At 41.1% G+C, this 19,797-nt stretch overlaps 1 protein-coding gene across 4 annotated transcripts in view; it reads right to left on the bottom strand.

Moving 5' to 3' along the window:
- Nucleotides 1–19,797, bottom strand: part of INTU (inturned planar cell polarity protein) — a 109,780-nt gene that overhangs the window by 47,199 nt on the left and 42,784 nt on the right. For all 4 annotated transcript variants that reach the window (XM_037897172.2, XM_027821611.3, XM_037897174.2 and 1 more), the window contains exons 4-5: nucleotides 14,147–14,350; nucleotides 4,530–4,648 (exon numbers count right to left, since the gene is read on the bottom strand). In XM_037897172.2, the coding sequence (XP_037753100.1) occupies nucleotides 4,530–4,648; nucleotides 14,147–14,350 (323 nt within the window). The remainder of the gene's footprint in view (nucleotides 1–4,529; nucleotides 4,649–14,146; nucleotides 14,351–19,797) is intronic.

Genomic DNA, 19,797 nt, shown 5'->3' with positions numbered 1-19,797 from the left:
TTTATATTGTATAATAGTCAGTAATGAGTTATTATAGAATTAAAGATCTTTGCCATTCACCAGCACAAGAGTGACCACCTTAGTCTTATCCAACTTAAGGTATTCTAATGTTCTTTACAAACAAAAAGTTAGACACTAACAGTGAAGTAAATATGTATAGAAAATAGAAAACACAGCAATTCATTATATACTCAGCAACGATTCATACATGTACAGAGGTGAAAATCAAAAGCTACTTTTCTGACTGAGGAAATGTCGGACAGAATACTGGTATTTTCTATTACATTTTTCAAACAATATGTAACAGCCTCTAGAAGCCATAAGAAATGATTTTACACTTTAATTTTTCATCTAAATTTGGGAAATATAGTTCTTTACCAGCAAAAGTCAGTCTAAGTGTTCATGGATTTTGTAACCTTTTCTTGAGGGTACAAGAATAGAGAATGTGTAGGACATCTGGAAATAGGTTGACTTGTTTTAAGATATTTTTTAGACAGTTTGGAGCTGTCAGAAAATGCCTCTGTGGGAGAATCTCCATTCAGCATCCATAAGGATTTACAAGAAAATCACATAATTACTGGCTATGACTGATGAAGTGTGAGTCAAAGTACTGATACCTATATGGAATGTAAGAGGATGCAAGGGAGAACATATGTGCAAGTGCAAGAATTAGTGGTAAGTGCCTGGTGCCTAAAATATGCAGACTAGGTATATGCTAATGGTTTGTGAATAAATGAAGCAAGAAAGCAGCGTACACTAGAAAAGAGAAGCTATAGTAAAGGGAGAAGCATTTTCACAACTTTTATAGGCTAGACTGTTATATCATGGTTAGAGCAGGAGGCTGCAATTCCTCAACTCAACGGCAGAACACCCAGTTGCATCAAGGAAGCAAGATCGGAACTGAAAAAACCTAACAAATATTAAATCAATCAAAACTAGCAAATATTAACTGTTTTTTAAGCACGAAGTGCCAGAAGCACTTTCAACAACATAAGACAGGAGGAAAACTTAACCTAGATGTGCTGAGATTGCCTCATAAAAGGAAAGAGGTTTTCATTATTATTTATCGCTTGTATTGTGCTAGTGCTAGACACTGCACAAACACAGAACAAAAAGACCTTTCCTGCCCCAAAGAGCTTACATTGCAGGACATAATCTTCATGTTGCTTTAAAAAGCAAAAACTCCTCTCCTCCTCCCTTAGCTCCAAACAAATTAACTTTAAAGAAATGCTGTTAAGTAAATTAAGATTTTAAGAGGAGGACTTAGGTACTGAAGTTCATGTCTCATTGAAGAAACAGAATTCAGACCTTTATTTCTATTTTTTTGGCAGGAGTCAGTTTTCTGTAAGACTTAACAAGGTATCAGCATATCTATTTTTAGGTAGCTGTGCCTAGTCTACTGAAAAAGGTAGAAACCTACATTTTTTATTAAATGAAATCTTAGAATTTTCAGAATGTAGTAAACACTTTGGAGTCCCTATAAAATCACTAATTCTACCAGTTTTGTATTTAAACAACAACAAGACTTTCTCCTTTTGGTGCTAAGGGCAGGTGGCGTGTTGTTGTTGTGATTTTTGAGCACTCCATTGTGGGTTTTCAGTTAGGCCTTTACAGTCTCCACCATGGAAGATGTTCCAGAAGTGACTTGAGACTAACAGCCCACTATCCGTGTCCAGCTCTCTGTGCTGGGAGAGCTGTAGTCTGCATCTGTCAAACTGGCAAGGGGATATATACTGCATAGTCAGAAATGAATTATTTTCAGACACTTCCACCTTCTTAAAAACAAAAATTACCCTTTAGTTTAGACCAAGCATAGAACATTTCAACCCAAAAGGAGAATTTTTCAGAATTCAGAGTGACCGCGGTCACAGAGGATGCTCCCTCACCCTGGATTTCTCTTTGCAAGTAGACTTCACACCCTCTTACCTAAGTTCACCACAATGTACTTTATTTACCATAAGGTTTTCCCCAAATTTCAGTGTAACTCTAGGCACAGGGGAAGAGGGTGGAGAGAGAGATCTCAACCTCTCTGAAATCCTAGGTTTCTTTGCCTTTCCTTCCAGCCTTCCCTTCTCCCTTCCTATCTTCCATTTAACAGTCCCCAGCTGACGAGCTGAATCTCTTTGTTAACTGGTTAATTACCCAGTCCTAATCAATTATCTCCCAGTTTGGCCCATGCGGGGACTGTTACAAAGTGCAAAGAGTGATGAGCTAGCCCTAAGCTACCCCAACTCTGTCACACCCTCACTTAGGTACATCAAGCATCTGACATGGACATCCAATGTCAGGAAGGCCACTGTACATGATGCATACCTCTTAAACCTGGCTCTCTTTGGATTCCCTATGAAGCTGGTAGATGAGTTTAACTGCTAAGCATACAAACAATAAAAACAATATCCTAAACAACTAGATTATTTTATTCTAATTATGCTATCTATACTAACTATATTACTTGTTAAACTAAGGCACTCAATATTTATTTTGAGAGAAGGATCCGGAGAGGTTCACATCCATGGGCTGCAGCAGATGGAAGGAACTAAGGTGGAAGAGGGCCCCATGCCCCCTTTAATAGCGTTGCCCTCATAATGTTTGGGAATGCTGAGGAAAGAGGTAAGTGGGACGTACCAGTGCTCTAATGGGCACTGCTAGGAGAAGGTTCCAACATCTGAACTGTACCAGCTGGTGCTTCCCTGGAGTAGGAATATGCAGAGGACACTCAAAGAAGTAATAATGAGTTGCATAAACTGGAAAAGGTCATAGCCTTTCCATCACACTTAAGTCTTATCTACATAGGAAAGATTTTTCTGTGTAACATCAGGTGTAAATTTCAATGAATGTAGTTACACTAGCATAACCATCCCCCACCCCAAGAAGATACATTTATTTTGGTACAACAGTGCCTTTTTTCAATTTAGCTTATGTTGCTTTGGAAGGGTTTTAACCTGAACTAGAAAAAGGCACTCACACCAGAATAAGAGTGTCCACACTGGGGATTATATGAGTATAACTATATACCTGTATAGCTGGTAAAACTTTCCAATGCTTCCTTAGAAAATGGCTGACAACAGCAGCTCTTGTGCTAAATGCTTTTTTTGTGCACACATGGATATATTGTACCATCCAGTACGTATCCATGTTATAGACCAGGAACATCAGTCACTGAAGACTACCACTTATCACCAGTTCACTGTGACAGGCTTGATACTTAGACACTTATGGACTGATGTGACTGGCACAGAACATATAAATCAGGGGTCAGGAGGGAGTAACATGAAGTAAAAATGGAACCTACTTCTAGTCTGTGAAGATGGCTGATCCTCATTATCCCTCCTTTTCCTTCACTGGTTTCCTATTCCCAAAGATTTCTTCTTCCCATTTTTATACAGCTTCATTAACTTCTCTCTAGCTTACATATAACCAGGGCCCCATGTATTCTCTGGCCACATCTACATTTGGAGGTAGGGGTGTGATTCCCAGCTCATGTAGACATACTTTCAGTAGCTCGCATTGAACTAGCGGGATAACAGTAATAGTGCAGTCATGGTAGCATTGGCAGCAGTGGCATGGGCCAACCACCCTGAGTATGTACCCAAGAGGTCCAGGCTGATTTGTACTTAGGGTAGTTAGCTCATGCTGCTGCTTGCCATGGCCGGTGCTACCATGACTATACGACTATTTTTAGCTATGTAAGCTAGTGTGAGTATGTCTATGTGAGCCAGGAATCACACCCCCAGTTCCAAGTGTAGACATACTCTCAGATTCTAAGGCTGTGGAATTTGCCAAGCAAATGTGTTCTACAGTTTAAGCTTTCAGTTTTTAAAACTACTATGCCTCAGATTTTATGGCTGAGAAGAAAATCTTGAACTTGAAATGTGAACTAAGTTTAAAACTGTTGCAATCTCATCTTCTTGAGTCTGCAAACAGACTTAAAATAATGGGTGAGATTCTGTGCTGCACCTCTAAAGATGATGTAGTTACGTGCTGAGAATACAAAAATCTTTGACAAATCAAAAACACACAAAAATTTGGGAAACAAAATAAATTTAATATCAAAATTAATAAATAGGAGTTTATGTACCGACTATCACTCATTTTCATATGTAACTGAGTTAAAATCTTAGTTTTTTAATTTAAATTAAGCTGCTACAGAATGTCCAGTCTATCTTACTAAAATGATACAGAATCCAGGAATCTTGCTAAAGAATTTAGATCAAGCTTCACTGGGAGTTCATAAGACCAGATTCTGTGATACGTTACATATTATACTAAATTTCTAGCCACCGAGACCTAAAGCAAAGAAACAGACCAGTATCACATTACCATTCACAGTACAGCCACATTAGGCAGACCAACTTCAAGCAGGCTATACCAAATAAAACAGTACTGATTAAAAGGTATTACTGATTCTTGTTTTGACTAGGCATAATAACAAAGCCTTATGTACAGATGTTTTCTTCAGTATAAATAAAAAGAAAGGGAAGTTAAAAAATAAATAAAAAGGTTTTGTATTAAATTGAAAATACTGTTACCTGATAATGTGGGCTCCAGTCACATTTTCCAGCATATCACAGAGAGTGAGAAATATTCCTCTCACACTTTTCAGCTTTTGGGATGCTTCTGATATGGGGTATTGGTAAAGAATTTCTTGCTGTCAGGATACCAAATTATTAGTCAGTTAAGCAAAGGAAAAGATTGCTAAAGAAAAAGTATATCCGCAACATCAGTTATTTTAGACCTGAAAACTTTTATCACATACCTTCCCAGTATATTATCTAGCACTGGTTTGTCAGGGCATTTCCAGACCTTGCTACAAACTTGCAAAGTTTTTAAGCATGTGCATATATATGTTTGGAAAAAAGGTTTTTGTAAAACTTTACTATGAGGGAAAATATATTCAAAAATTAACAACAACATTTTGCAGAATTTCACATCTTAAAAATATTTTTGTCATTTTAAAAGACGACAGTCCCGTGGAATCTGATTTGTTCGTGTTTGTACAGCAATCTGAACATGTAATCTGTCCCCTAAATGGAAATCTGTGAACCCCTTACTCACAATGGCAAGCATTTACTCACACTAATAGAACCACGGTGTTCTTCATTTTTCAGTTATGAGTTGTGGGTTCACAGCCCCTCTAAATATCAGGCCCTAAACTACAACATAAATACACAGCCTTTCTACACATACATCACTGATGATATATTTACATATAAACCAGGATATTAGTCGGTACATACTGAAAAAATTCACAGGTCATTAACAAATATGGTGTTGAGCATGCAATTGTTTACACATGGGTGCACAGGAACAGAAGTCTGCCTGAGGGCAAAAAATTGCAGAATCAGTAATTGTAGGGGTAATAAATCTTTAGGTAAATTATTTTACCTGATTCTTTCCAGTCTTTTAAATTCCTAGGTTCTTTAAGGGAAATCCTGTAGGTTACCTATTTTACATAACAGTTATATTAATTACTTCAGAAACCTTTAACTTAAAGCACTTTTGTGTGGGAATAATAAACTAAATAAAGGATAATGTCCACATACTTGGTGCAGTTTGTCAACCCATGAAATGTACAGAGCTAATAACTGATACCTATAGAGATACTGCAATCTATACAGTGTTTTCAATCTTTACTAGATGGCCTGGAAATAATCTAATTGAAATAGCAAGTCTACCCAAGATAGAGAGGCCAGGAGATACTATTAAATATTAAATTATCTTTCTTAACAAATAAAAGCAACAGTGAAGTCATTAATTTTTTTATTTCATATGACAAAGCACATCCAGACAGCACCAAAAGTTGGTTGGGAAATTTTATTTTCAATCAGACTAAAAGAATTTCAAGTCTCACTGTTGAGAGAACTGGCAAGCTCTGCCACTCTCATTCAATTTAATTTGCTCTATTTTTAAATACTTGTTTGCAACAAGGATTTTCTGCATCAACCTCTCATCAAGAAAAAAAGCCTTTTCGAATTACAGCATTGCAATGAGTTAGAAAAAAACGTCTTTTCTTTCCCAATGAACAGGGACCTTTACACTGTTCATTTGAGAAATAACTATACACTTTCCCAGGGAAAGAAAAGACAAACATAACAAAAGATCCCAGCAGCACCATCTATATATTAATGAGTTAGTAAGGTTTAGTACCTATCACCACACAAGCAGATCAGTTGTCTTCCAAGCAAGTTGAAAAGTGTCATTTTGTCTAAATGGTGCAAAGGCCAAGGACAACTGAATTAATAAATTACAAAGTAATTAATCTTAAAAGAATACAATATTTTGTGAACCGAACACTAAAATATTGCATGGAAATACTTTTTTGTCAGTAAATCCCACCTCTTCTATTTCCAGTATCCTTACTTCTCATATAATGAACTGCAAAGAAACAGTTTACTTTAATCAGAACAGTCTTGGCACCAAGAAAGATGGCTGAAAGGACTCCTGTCAAAATAGAGCTGACCACCTAAAAACCTCCCACAACCTTCAAACACAGGACACTGACAAAGGATGTTTTAAGTTGTCCTTACACCGCAGTGAAAGGAGACAACAGTCTTCTGCTTTGCTGTACACAAGAAGACTGTGAGCCCTGCAAGATTCATTCAAAACCTATTAAAAAAGGAACTATTACTGCCAAATTTACATGGTAAGTATTTGTAAAGGCCAATAGGGTCTCATTAGTTGCTCAATAATGCTTGCTTTACATAGAAACTAAACAAATTCTTCCAATACTGATATCAATCATTTAGAAAAGACATGAATAACATTATTCCCTTAAAACATGACATCACTGGAAGACTGTCCAAGTACAGAAATCTGTTACAGTGGAATAAAATATTTACTCTGTTCTAAAAAGCCCAACTGAGACCCAGCCTGCCAGCTGAATCCGTGATTACATGGAAGACTAATTTCCTTGTAGGGAGATGACTTTTACATTATGATACAACAGCCAGAGCTCTGTGAGGCTTAGGATTCTTTAATTCTGCTTTTGAGTGCCCAGGGCTCATAACTGGGAGAACCTAGTATAAATTGCCATTATTTACTAATGAGGCTAAGATGTGATCTGCACACCAAACCAGCCACAAGATAGAGATAAAAAGCCCAGTAATGGATCACTTATAGAAGACAGATAGACAAGTTTCTTCAATTCTAATCCAAACTGTAATAAGTAAACTCTGGAGTCTGGAACAGCATATCCTTATTCATTCATTGTTAAAAGGATAACATTAAGGACAATTTTCTCCAAAAGGCATGGTGTTCTTTTGGTAAAGTTTGTGTTTTTACGAGCTCAATTGTGCCATTTAAGCACAGGACGGCATTAGTGGCTGTTTAAGATTGCACTGCCTCTGGGGTTGCTCAGAGAAGAATTTATCCCTGGAATGTAGGGGGAGCAGGACAGCTGCAACCTCTTTTTCAAAGGTGTAGTGTACTACTCCTTACGCTGTGCCAGTCCTGCATCACAGAAAAGTGTGGAGAAGGGATAGGACAATGGTGCCATGTGGGGTAGCGAGGGAGTGGCCCTCACATACCCAAGTGCAGGGACTGTAACTGTGCCACATCTAACAACCTCCTAATGAGGAAACTAGTAGCTCTGAAACCAGATAAGCCTTGGTTATCCTTGTATTTTTCACTATTTTAGTAATATTAAGTTTATGTTTTTCACCTAGACAATGCTGCCTTTTTCTTTATAAGACAACCATCTCTAGCCTTATCATATTGCATGAACGGGGACAAGGAGCTGCAGCATAAGATTTTGAAAAGAAAAATTAACCATTTGCAACATGTTATAAGTGAACTTTGATTAAGCTTCTTATTTTTATTTCATTGCCAGTTGAGAGTACCTTATACATTCTTATTGTGGGAAAATACCAAAGTGAGAAATGTTCTGAAATTTTCTGTACATTAATGGGAGAAGTCTTAGGTTGCAAAAAACAGAAGAAAGTGAAATAGAGTGGTCCTGAGGATTTATAAAAGACATTTGTATAAACTACTTTGTACCATAGCCACCTCTGATAGTGAAAGTGTAGTCCCCTAAATGATATGATAGAGGCTTGAAAAGCAAAGCTTACAGCAGGGGCTCTCAAACTTATAGAATCATAGAATCATAGAATATCAGGGTTGGAAGGGACCTCAGGAGGACATCTAGTCCAACCCCCTGCTCAAAGCAGGACAATCCCCAATTAAATCATCCCAGCCAGGGCTTTGTCAAGCCTGACCTTAAAAACTTCTAAGGAAGGAGATTCTACCACCTCCCTAGGTAACACATTCCAGTGTTTCACCACCCTCTTGGTGAAAAAGTTTTTCCTAATATCCAACCTAAACCTCCCCCACTGCAACTTGAGACCATTACTCCTTGTCCTGTCCTCTTCTACCACTAAGAATAGTCTAGAACCATCCTCTCTAGAACCACCTCTCAGGTAGTTGAAAGTAGCTATCAAATCCCCCCTCATTCTTCTCTTCTGCAGACTAAACAATCCCAGTTCCCTCAGCCTCTCCTCATAAGTCATGTGTTCCAGACCCCTAATCATCTTTGTTGCCCTTCGCTGGACTCTCTCCAATTTATCCACATCCTTCTTGTAGTGTGGGTCCCAAAACTGGACACAGTACTCCAGATGAGGCCTCACCAATGTCGAATAGAGGGGAACGATCACGTCCCTCGATCTGCTGGCTATGCCCCTACTTATACATCCCAAAATGCCACTGGCCTTCTTGGCAACAAGGGCACACTGCTGACTCATATCCAGCTTCTCATCCAGTGTCACCCCTAGGTCCTTTTCCGCAGAACTACTGCCTAGCCATTCGGTCCCTAGTCTGTAGTGGTGCATTGGGTTTTTCCGTCCTAAGTGCAGGACCCTGCACTTATCCTTACTGAACCTCATCAGATTTCTTTTGGCCCAATCCTCCAATTTGTCTAGGTCCCTCTGTATCCTATCCCTGCCCTCCAGCGTATCTACCACTCCTCCTAGTTTAGTATCATCCGCAAATTTGCTGAGAGTGCAATCCACACCATCCTCCAGATTATTTATGAAGATATTGAACAAAACCGGCCCCAGGACCGACCCCTGGTGCACTCCACTTGACACCGGCTGCCAACTAGACATGGAGCCATTGATCACTACCCGTTGAGCCCGACAATCTAGCCAACTTTCTACCCACCTTATAGTGCATTCATCCAGCCCATACTTCTTTAACTTACTGACAAGAATACTGTGGGAGACCGTGTCAAAAGCTTTGCTAAAGTCAAGAAACAATACATCCACTGCTTTCCCTTCATCCACAGAACCAGTAATCTCATCATAGAAGGCGATTAGATTAGTCAGGCATGACCTTCCCTTGGTGAATCCATGCTGACTGTTCCTGATCACTTTCCTCTCATGTAAGTGCTTCAGGATTGATTCTTTGAGGACCTGCTCCATGATTTTTCCGGGGACTGAGGTGAGGCTGACTGGCCTGTAGTTCCCAGGATCCTCCTTCTTCCCTTTTTTAAAGATTGGCACTACATTAGCCTTTTTCCAGTCATCCGGGACTTCCCCCGTTCGCCACGAGTTTTCAAAGATAATGGCCAATGGCTCTGCAATCACAGCCGCCAATTCCTTTAGCACTCTCGGATGCAACTTGTCCGGCCCCATGGACTTGTGCATGTCCAGCTTTTCTAAATAGTCCCTAATCCACCTCTTTCTCCACTGAGGGCTGGCCATCTACTCCCCATGCTGTGACGCCCAGCGCAGCAGTCTGGGAGCTGACCTTGTTCGTGAAGACAGAGGCAAAAAAAGCATTGAGTACATTAGCTTTTTCCACATCCTCTGTCACTAGGTTGCCTCCCTCATTCAGTAAGGGGCCCACACTTTCCTTGGCTTTCTTCTTGTTGCCAACATACCTGAAGAAACCCTTCTTGTTACTCTTGACATCTCTTGCTAGCTGCAGCTCCAGGTGCGATTTGGCCCTCCTGATTTCATTCCTACATGCCCGAGCAATATTTTTATACTCATCCCTGGTCATATGTCCAACCTTCCACTTCTTGTAAGCTTCTTTTTTATGTTTAAGATCCGCTAGGATTTCACCGTTAAGCCAAGCTGGTCGCCTGCCATATTTACTATTCTTTCGACTCATCGGGATGGTTTGTCCCTGTAAACTCAACAGGGATTCCTTGAAATACAGCCAGCTCTCCTAGACTCCTTTCCCCTTCATGTTAGTCCCCCAGGGGATCCTACCCATCCTTTACCTGAGGGAGTCGAAGTCTGCTTTCCTGAAGTCCAGGGTCCGTATCCTGCTGCTTACCTTTCTTCCCTGCGTCAGGATCCTAAACTCAACCAACTCATGGTCACTGGCCCCCAGATTCCCATCCACTTTTGCTTCCCCCACTAATTCTTCCCGGTTTGTGAGCAGCAGGTCAAGAAAAGCTCCCCCCCTAGTTGGCTCCTCTAGCACTTGCACCAGGAAATTGTCCCCTACGCTTTCCAAAAACTTCCTGGATTGTCTATGCACCGCTGTATTGCTCTCCCAGCAGATACCAGGAAAATTAAAGTCACCCATGAGAACCAGGGCGTGCGAGCTAGTAGCTCCTGCGAGTTGCTGGAAGAAAACCTCATCCACCTCATCCCCCTGGTCCGGTGGTCTGTATCAGACTCCCACCACTACATCACTCTTGTTGCTCACACTTCTAAACTTAATCCATAGACACTCAGGTTTTTCTGCAGTTTCGTACCGGAGCTCTGAGCATTCATACTGCTCCCTTACATACAGTGCTACTCCCCCACCTTTTCTGCCCTGCCTGTCCTTCCTGAACAGTTTATAACCATCCATGACAGTACTCCAGTCATGTGAGTTATCCCACCAAGTCTCTGTTATTCCAATCACGTCATAATTCCTTGACATCACCAGGACCTCCAGTTCTCCCTGCTTGTTTCCAAGGCTTTGTGCATTCGTATATAACCACTTGAGATAATCTGCTGATCACCCCTCATTCTCAGTATGAGGCAGGAGCCCTCCCCTCACAGACGTTCCTGCCTGTGTTTCCTCCCGGTATCCCGCTTTCCCACTTACCTCAGGGCTTTGGTCTCCTTCCCCCGGTGAACCTAGTTTAAAGCCCTCCTCACTAGATTAGCCAGCCTGCTCGCAAAGATGCTCTTCCCTCTCTTCGTAAGGTGGAGCCCGTCTCTGCCCAGCACTCCTCCTTCATGGAACACCATCCCATGGTCAAAGAATCCAAAGCCTTCTCTCCGACACCACCTGCGTAGCCATTCATTGGCTTCCATGATTCGACGGTCCCTACCCAGGCCTTTTCCTTCCACGGGGAGGATGGACGAGAACACCACTTGCGCCTCAAACTCCTTTATCCTTCTTCCCAGAGCCACGTAGTCTGCAGTGATCCACTCAAGGTCATTCTTGGCAGTATCATTGGTGCCCACGTGGACAAGCAGGAAGGGGTAGCGATCCAAGGGCTTGATGAGTCTCGGCAGTCTCTCCGTCACATCGCGAATCTTAGCCCATGGCAAGCAGCAGACTTCTCGGTTTTCCCGGTCAGGGCGGCAGATAGATGACTCAGTCCCCCGGAGGAGAGAGTCCCCGACCACCACCACCCGCCTCCTTCTCTTGGACCTTCTCCTTCTCTTCTCTTCATTGCACCACGACCCCCCTTCTGACAATAAAGTTACGACATGACCTTGGGGCGGGGGAGTGAGGGGAGAGTGCATCGGAGCTTGAGCTGTGCCGCTCCGGGTGGGGAGAAAGGAGGCCACAAGCCAAGCCCTGCTGCCCCTAGTGGGAGGAGAGGGGGCTGTAGCCTGAGACCCATTGCCCCAGGTAGGGATGGAGCTCAGGCTTCAGCTCCAGCCCTGGGTCCCAACAAGTCTAATGCTGGCCCTGGCGACCCCATTAAAATCCTGATCCACAGTTTGAGAACTGCTGGCTTACAGTATTATAATGTAGCCTTTATCCCAGTGCGGGGTGGGAGGGTAAGAGTGTGTGTGTTTTCAAAGAACATTACTAGGGTTGAAAAGTTAAGAAATGCCAGATTTATAGTTGCCTGTGTAGCGTTAATTCTGCCCCCTGTCTGTCCATCCTGAACACTGACTGAAGCAGGAGTCCTGCAGAAAAAAATAATATGAGACAGTATCATAAGGCATACACACAAGGGGCTGAATTAAGTAGTTGTAAATCTGACATATCCTAACTTTCAAGAGTTTGATTTTGCAAACTAAACAATATTCTTTAATGTAGGAGGAAGGAACAGCGGTTAAAGTAATTTCTTAAGTTACCTTCCTCTCCCTCACAAAGAAAAACGGTAAAAACAAATTCCTTTATGTGCACCTGTAACACTCTCCACTCCATAATGCAATATCAGAAGAGTTTGAACCCTAACCGTCATCATTGCAGTGAAGACATCTGCCACTTAAACTACAGGACAAATTGCATTAGTTGGCAACTGGAGAAAGTTGTTATCCCAGCAGAGGGATGGACCACTAGAGATTAGTCAGCAGCAGGAGAGGAAAGGAACATAGCCCGTCCCAGATCTTTCTCTCACCTGCTACCCTGGGAGTTTGGAAAGCTCCTGCTCTATATAGTGCCCCAGAGCGAGTGAGGGAAAATAGGCTCCTTGGATCAAGTGTTGAGTCCAGGGGCAATTTAGGGTAGGGAGCCTGGTTGCTGCCCCATGTGATGCTCCTAAAGCAGCCCTGAAGTCATGTTGGGTCCAGGGCAGGGATAGAAGCCCAGCCCAGCTCAACTATCTCTCCCTTCCTGCTACAGCTGTTCTGATAATTCCCAGTCATTCCTCAGACAGTGTGTGCTGCGGCTGCTTTGTCTACAGAATGAACCCAACCTTAGAATGTTCGTGTCTTCAGTTATACTTGCACTCTGAAAACATGTTCCTGACAAACGTAAGTGAGAGAAAGGAAATAGCAATTCTCAACAGTTAATATTTCAGCAAAAACTGAATGGAATTTCATAGGACAAAGAAAGGGCATTTCTGGAGCATGAGGGTGTTGTCTGTGCCTAATATCAATGGCCTGCTACAAACAATGGAAATGTTAATGTTTCTCAAAGAAAAGGTCCCATTAATCCTTTATAGTGGAAAGTGCTAGGCAACTTAAATATAGGGTTTGCTACCAGCTTCTCCCATAAAAAAAATTCTGATGAGTTGGGATGCTTTGTATAGTGCTTTACATTTATAAAGTGATGTTCAAAGCAGCATGATAAGAATATGGCAGGTAACTGTTAAAACCTGAAGATAATCCTTCTCACTTTATTTCTATGGGCCTATGGTAATGTTCTTTATCGAGGGACCGTCAGCAGTGCTTCAAAATGCAATTAAAGATTGTAAGATGGACTCCTAACTTTTTCCTGGAATTTCAGGCCTGATTTCTATAATAGACATAATAATTGTGCAGACACTTTGACCATAAGAGGGAATCACTTACAAAAGTATTAGTAAACATGAGGTACCTTTATTTAAAGTCACAGCAGTTGACATCATTATAATTAGACTCAGCAGAATCTAATTTTTAACTTTTTGCAATTTAGACTAATACCAACTTTTTATTTTTTAAGTATTTTAATTTTTAGTTGCAGGAAATTAAGATGAGGTAGGGTAGGGGCTAGGGCAGCGCTGACAGTGGGTATGCAGCGGCTGTGCAAGGGGCTCTCTCAGCAAAGCAGAGACCCCTACCCAGGTCTACAAGGAGGAGGAAGAGCCCCCACCTGGGGAGGCCACCTTGTTACTGTACATTTCCTACACAGGACAGACCTTTTCAGAAGTGGAGTGGCCTCCCCTGCAACTGAGAGCTTGTCCTCCTTCTCCTCCTCCTCCTCGCAGCCCTGGCCAGGGGTCTTCTGCTCTGCCACACCAGAACTGCAGCCTTCCCAGCACCTTGCACCCACATGGATCCAGCATCTTTGGCTCTATGGCTGCACCCTCTGTGGCTCCACTGTCACGGCTCAGCTCACTCAATCCCATGACAGCAGAGCTGCAGAGGGCGTTCTGCACTGCTACCGGGCTGGTGACACCACATCCCTGCAGGTGCTGCACTGACTGTTATCGATGGGTTTTTTTAATCGATTTCAGTGTGTTATCTGAAATCAACATTTACTGACATCTATTGATTTAAATTGAATCCTGCCTGTCTTTTGCTTCATTTGGTTGACCACATACCTCATCCTTAGATGTTTCAGAGTCCAATTTTAGTGTGAGGTACAGAACAATATGAGGCATGCCTTGGATAGCCAGCTGAAGGTCCATATTATCTTCTCCCCATAGAAGCTTGACGAGATTGTTCATAGCTGACTGTGCCTGTTTATACCTTTGTTGAGATGTTCCTTCATTCTCAAAGACTGAAGTTTCAAATGTAAGTTTCACCTATTAAAATAATTAAATATATTATAAAAATGGTGCTGTTCTTAAAGTCATGTTTAATGTCAAATAAATAAAAATATATTTTGGCTTTAAGAAGAGCTGTAATCTCCTCTATCCTTTTTTATGGTTGAGAGAGTTCTCTAAAAAGAAATTTTTAAACACATATAAAAGACATAAGCATTGAAAAACCCCTGTGGTTTGAAGAAAGCCACTTATACATTCAACATTATAAAACCATGTATTACCAATGACAAAGCCAGCTATTAAATGCTTTATCAAACGTGTGAACTAGGCATGTGGCCTGATATGTTTTCATACTTGATTTTTATGGTTTTAAAAACAGAAAAATATAGTTCCTGCTCTGGATTTATTTGAGCACCCAATCTAGCACCACCATTTTGAAACATTATTACATAACTTGTTTCAAAATGGCATCATTTACACATTTACATGTTCTTAAGGTTCTTTTTCGAAAGTATTTCCTTAACATTTTAAACTCAGCAGTTTAGAAAGGTACATTAGTACAATGTAACCTACCTTGGTTGAACCATAAACCACCAACAACCTTTTAGTAAATTTTTAGAACTCAGTGGCCACTGAATTCTTCACCACAAACTAACTTGCCAGTACATTGTCATTGCTCCTTGCCATATCAACTTTTAAAAAAAATTACCCAGGAAAAGAAGTGCTGTGCTGATTTATGATTGGACGTTAACAACTGTCTTTTATATACCATCAGTAGAAAGCGCAAACATATGTTGTGTTACCTGCTGTTCCAATTCTTCCAACAATCAAAGCACTACCAAACTTGCTCTCGAGAGCATGTGACACTCATTTATAAAAAGACAAAATGATTAAATTCATTTTACAAAAAATTGTACAGTTGACAACTATTTTAGACTACTTTCTTTAAAAATAAGTATAATTTTTAGCTTTGGGTATATACATTGGAATTTTAAACAACATAAAATCCAAGCATAAGTTTGGTTTGGAACTGGATTCTTCATTTTTCAAAATTTATTTTTAAATCTGCATCTTTATGTACAGTAGGCTTCTGAAAGTAATTTTAATTATTTTAAAAATGATGAAATTAATGAATAAAATTCTTACTTTTAATGACAACTGCACATTAAGTATGGGAGAGGGAAAACAAAGGAATTTTTATTTCCTGTCTGAGCCTAAAATTGTACCTTTCAGAAAGGGGAAATAAAATGTTTTACCTTCTTGGATGAAGACTTGTTTGCCCATTTGGAAATTAACTTCAAAATATCTGATCAGACAAATGTTCCAAAGGCCGTATACTACATGCTAAAATGCTGTCTCCATTTAAAGCCAATGGGAGCTTTGTCATTGACTTTACTGGAACCTTGATTCTGTCCAGTGAACTAGAGTAACTGATGTGAGAAAAAACGCTTATGCTTCCCCAATAGCAATTAAGCTTAAGAAGCCTGAACAAAAGCAAGTAGTGTGTGTGAAAAAAAAAATTCAAAAGAAAATTTAGCAAGCGATATGGACAGTATACAATATTCATGCTTGTCAACAAAGAGCAGAAAAGAAGACTATCAGGTACTGCAACCATTTCTACATCTGACCTTCCACCTCCCCATCCCAGCTTACTCCCTTCCCACCTGATGAGCTTCTCTTCTCCCATTCCTGCCACTTCCAACCTCTTCCTCTTTCCCCTTGCCCCTTTCTCCTCTTTTGAGCAGCACTGCATCCAACTCTTCTTCCTTCTCCCTCTCCATGCTGCTGTCAATTCCTACCCATCCAGCTCCTCCCCATCACTCTTCCTTTCTCTCTGATTTCAACTCGTGGCTCTCCCTCTTCCTCTCAATATCCCACTAATATCTTCAGTGGCTTCAAAGTTCCATTTTGATGACCCACCCACCCTTTACTGACCCATCTTCTCACCCTGACTTCCTCATTTGACCTTCAGCCTTGGTTCAGCTCACCCACTCACCAAATGAACATTCACTTGAATAATCTTCATCAAGCACTACTTTCATCTCTGATCCATCACTGAGTTCCCCCTCTCTGACCATCTGACCATCACCCATCTGCCCCCTCCCTCTCACAGACCCTTCAGTTACTTCAGTTACTTCTAGTACAGGAATGGTGATGACTTCTCTTCTGCTCTCTATGTCTCTTCCCTTTCTCCCATTGATATGGTTGTTGATTCTCTCCACACTTAACTATCCTTCACCTTTGTCTCTTTTGCCCTCTGTTCTGTCACTGCCACCCACAGCTCTGGCTCACCCCTAACACCTGCTTCCTTCACTCCTGCTAAGTGTGTCTTGTGGAAAACCTGTGCCCATGCTAACAACCTTCACTACATATATGTTCTCTCCTCTTTCAGTTCTGCCATTTTCCTAGCCAACGGATACTCCCACCCTACCTATCCTCTCTCAAACACTGAGATGTTGACTCTCGCCTCCACTCTGCCAGCGATGCCACCCTCCAGCAACCATTTGTTATATTTTTAAATAACACTGCGATTTCTCCAGTGCTGCCCCTCATACATGTGAGCTCCGCATAAACATCCACAAAACCACCTCATTGTCTTCCTTCAAATCTCCCATTTAAAACTCCCCTTTGCTGTGAGGTCTACAAAAATCTTGATAACAGAGATGCAGCTGATGTGCTGTGACCACTGTTTATCATGCTCTCATTGTTTCTCTGGACTGCCCCATTTGTCTGTGTCTACCTCTCATCTCTTATCATACATAGAATGTACATTCTTTGGGACATGGACAATTTTTTTGTTCAGCATCTAGAACAATGGGGCCCTCATTCATGACTGGGGCTCCTGGATGCTACAAGTAATACAAAAACAACATGGAGTCTGGGGACAGGACAAAATGATGCCACAAAGTTGGTGGTTGTGCATGATCTTCCCATCCTTCCATATGGGAAAGGGGAAAATCCTATAAGACACTCTTGGCCATTCCCTTTTCCAGCTCCAGTAGAGTTTCTGGTTAAAGAAGACACAGCTGTCATGAAAAAATCATATTAAGAAAAGGATAAGCTGAATACCAAGAATGCCAAATATCCGAAAAGATGGCTTTTATTATGGGCAGAGATGGCAGTGTCACCTAGTTAAAGTTGCCTGACACCTCCCTGTTATAAAACCCTGTTTTCAGTAGCTTATAACTTGCCAAACTTTAACTGTTCAGGCTGAAATTTTCCATGCCAGGTGTCTGCCTCTGACTGAATATTTTTGGAAAGTTTCAACTAAAATGGTTCAGTGATTTCCAAGAATGCAGTTAAGGAAAAATATGTTGTTTTGCCCACTTTAAAAATTCTTACAACTATTTCATTGAGAAACTCTAGAATTTCTGTGCTGTTGGAGCAGGGACTATGCCTTTTGCTTTTCTCATGAAAAGCCATCCAAATTTGGCCAAGTTATAAGACTCTGAAAATCACAGTTTGAACGAAGTAGAAGTTTATTAGACGCTGGCAACATTCTCCAAAGAGTCCATCTGTACTGAGCATGCACCACCCCAAGGATGCAGGCATTGAGTAGAACTTTCCCTATAATTGCTCCACCCAGCTGCCAGGGGCCGCTGTGTGCTGGGCAGCGGAACTGAGGGAGACAATCTTTTTTGGAAAAAAAGAAAAGGAGTACTTGTGGCACCTTAGAGACTAACAAATTTATTTGTCTCTAAGGGGCCACAAGTACTCCTTTTCTTTTTGCAGATACAGGCTAACATGGCTGCTACTCTGAAATCTTTTTTGTGCTCTCAATGCTCCTGCTGCTGGTGTCCAGGCAGCATGCAGGAGGAGGATGAAGACCTCTAACTCAAATGCAGAGGGGTGAGATGCAGAAATGGGGATAGGAGCACAAGCCAGACACAGCAGGTTAATGGGAGCAAAGGGGGCAGGGAGAGGAGGATTCATAATCGCTCCAGCACTACTCCACTCCAGCACTGAACTCACGATTCCTAAGACTTAAGAAATATGAATTCATCCAGCTCATTCAGTGAGCACCATTCATCCTGTGCACTGAATGAGGCAAGAGTCCTGTGGAAAAATGGTATGTGATCAATTACAGCCTGTATCAAAATGCACAAGGGGACCACATTGAAGTTGCACAGGCAACCTCCATTATGGCCTTTCCTAACTTTTGAGCGCTTGACTTTGCAACCTAAATAATATTTTTTTCACATAGTTTATTTGTATATAATATCTACATATGGTGATAATCACTTACTTTGAAATCATTCATATATACAGTACTCTAAGCAGCTGGTAGTACCATGCATCCAAAATTCTACATCATCAATTCTATATACCAGTTATAGGGACAAATTCACTGCTCGTGTACAACAGGTGTGTTGTATTCTTTTGTGAGAACATGGCTGTAAGCCTCAGGTCATGGCTAAATTCTGACATTCTGTCTACTTAAGATTTCTCTGTCATTTCAAATATTCTTCACTCTCTCCTGAGTGGAAGAAAGCTGCCTTTACCTTAGAAGTGGTGACCTTTCAGTGATACATGACATAATCTCCAGCAGTGGTGAAATGACTGGTGGACCCCTACCTCCACAAGCACAACTTCAAACTGGCCCTCCACTACACAAGCTGGAAGTGGCCTTCTTCCCATGTCTTGAACCACCTTTTGTCATCCACAATTGCCCCTTTACCTTCAATCATTAGCTTTCCTATCATCCTGTCATCTGGGAATGGGGAGCAGACTAGAAGTTTAGCTGCTCCTAACTCTGGGTTGTAAAGATATAGGTAGTCCAAAAGCAGGGCTGGAACATGTGGGACTACAACATCAGTGCTGTGGGTTACAGGCAGCTCAGGGAATCATCCATTTAAAAAAAGGTCATTTTAATGGTCACCCATTTAAAAAACAACAATACTTTTTCTTACTTCTGCCACTTAAATCAGGGTGAAGGAAGCCCAAAGTCTGTATATATATTCTGTAAAGTTTGCCAAGTGCTTTGGGATCTTTGGCTGAAAGACACTCCAGAAATGTCAGTTACATTCACTTAACTGAATGTTTTCAAAGTATTTGGTTAAAATAGATCCTGGAGAAAGTAAGAGATTTTTTTCTTATTGTTACCCTTATGACTAGGGTATGGTAGAGCCTGTGTGTCTTGCAATAATTTCATGGGGCATGAAGAAACATAGTCAGCCAAGCTGAACTCAATTAAGTAAATCACTGTATTTACTTAAGCCTGTTCTAATATAGGGTCTGGTTTTCTTTTCTAAACAGTGGTAAAAGAAAAGAAACCTTGGGTCCAGACTCATCAATATTCTTATGAGCAAAGCTAAGCAGAAGTGGGTCAACACTAGCAGTGATCTGTGCCAAATTAAGTAGCAGTTGATTTGGTTACAGCAAGTTAAAATGTAGGTCCTGTATGGAACTAACAATGTAAATATTCAGGATTCTCTCAAATCCTTCTGAGGCTGGGGTACTCTGTAGTCTCTAGATCATGTTCAAAG

This window comes from Chelonia mydas, chromosome 4, assembly GCF_015237465.2.
Source record: "Chelonia mydas isolate rCheMyd1 chromosome 4, rCheMyd1.pri.v2, whole genome shotgun sequence".
In the NCBI taxonomy this organism is placed as follows: Eukaryota; Metazoa; Chordata; order Testudines; family Cheloniidae; genus Chelonia; species Chelonia mydas.
The sequence above is the reverse complement of the archived record's forward strand: the minus strand, read 5'-3'. Positions and strand labels throughout refer to the sequence as shown.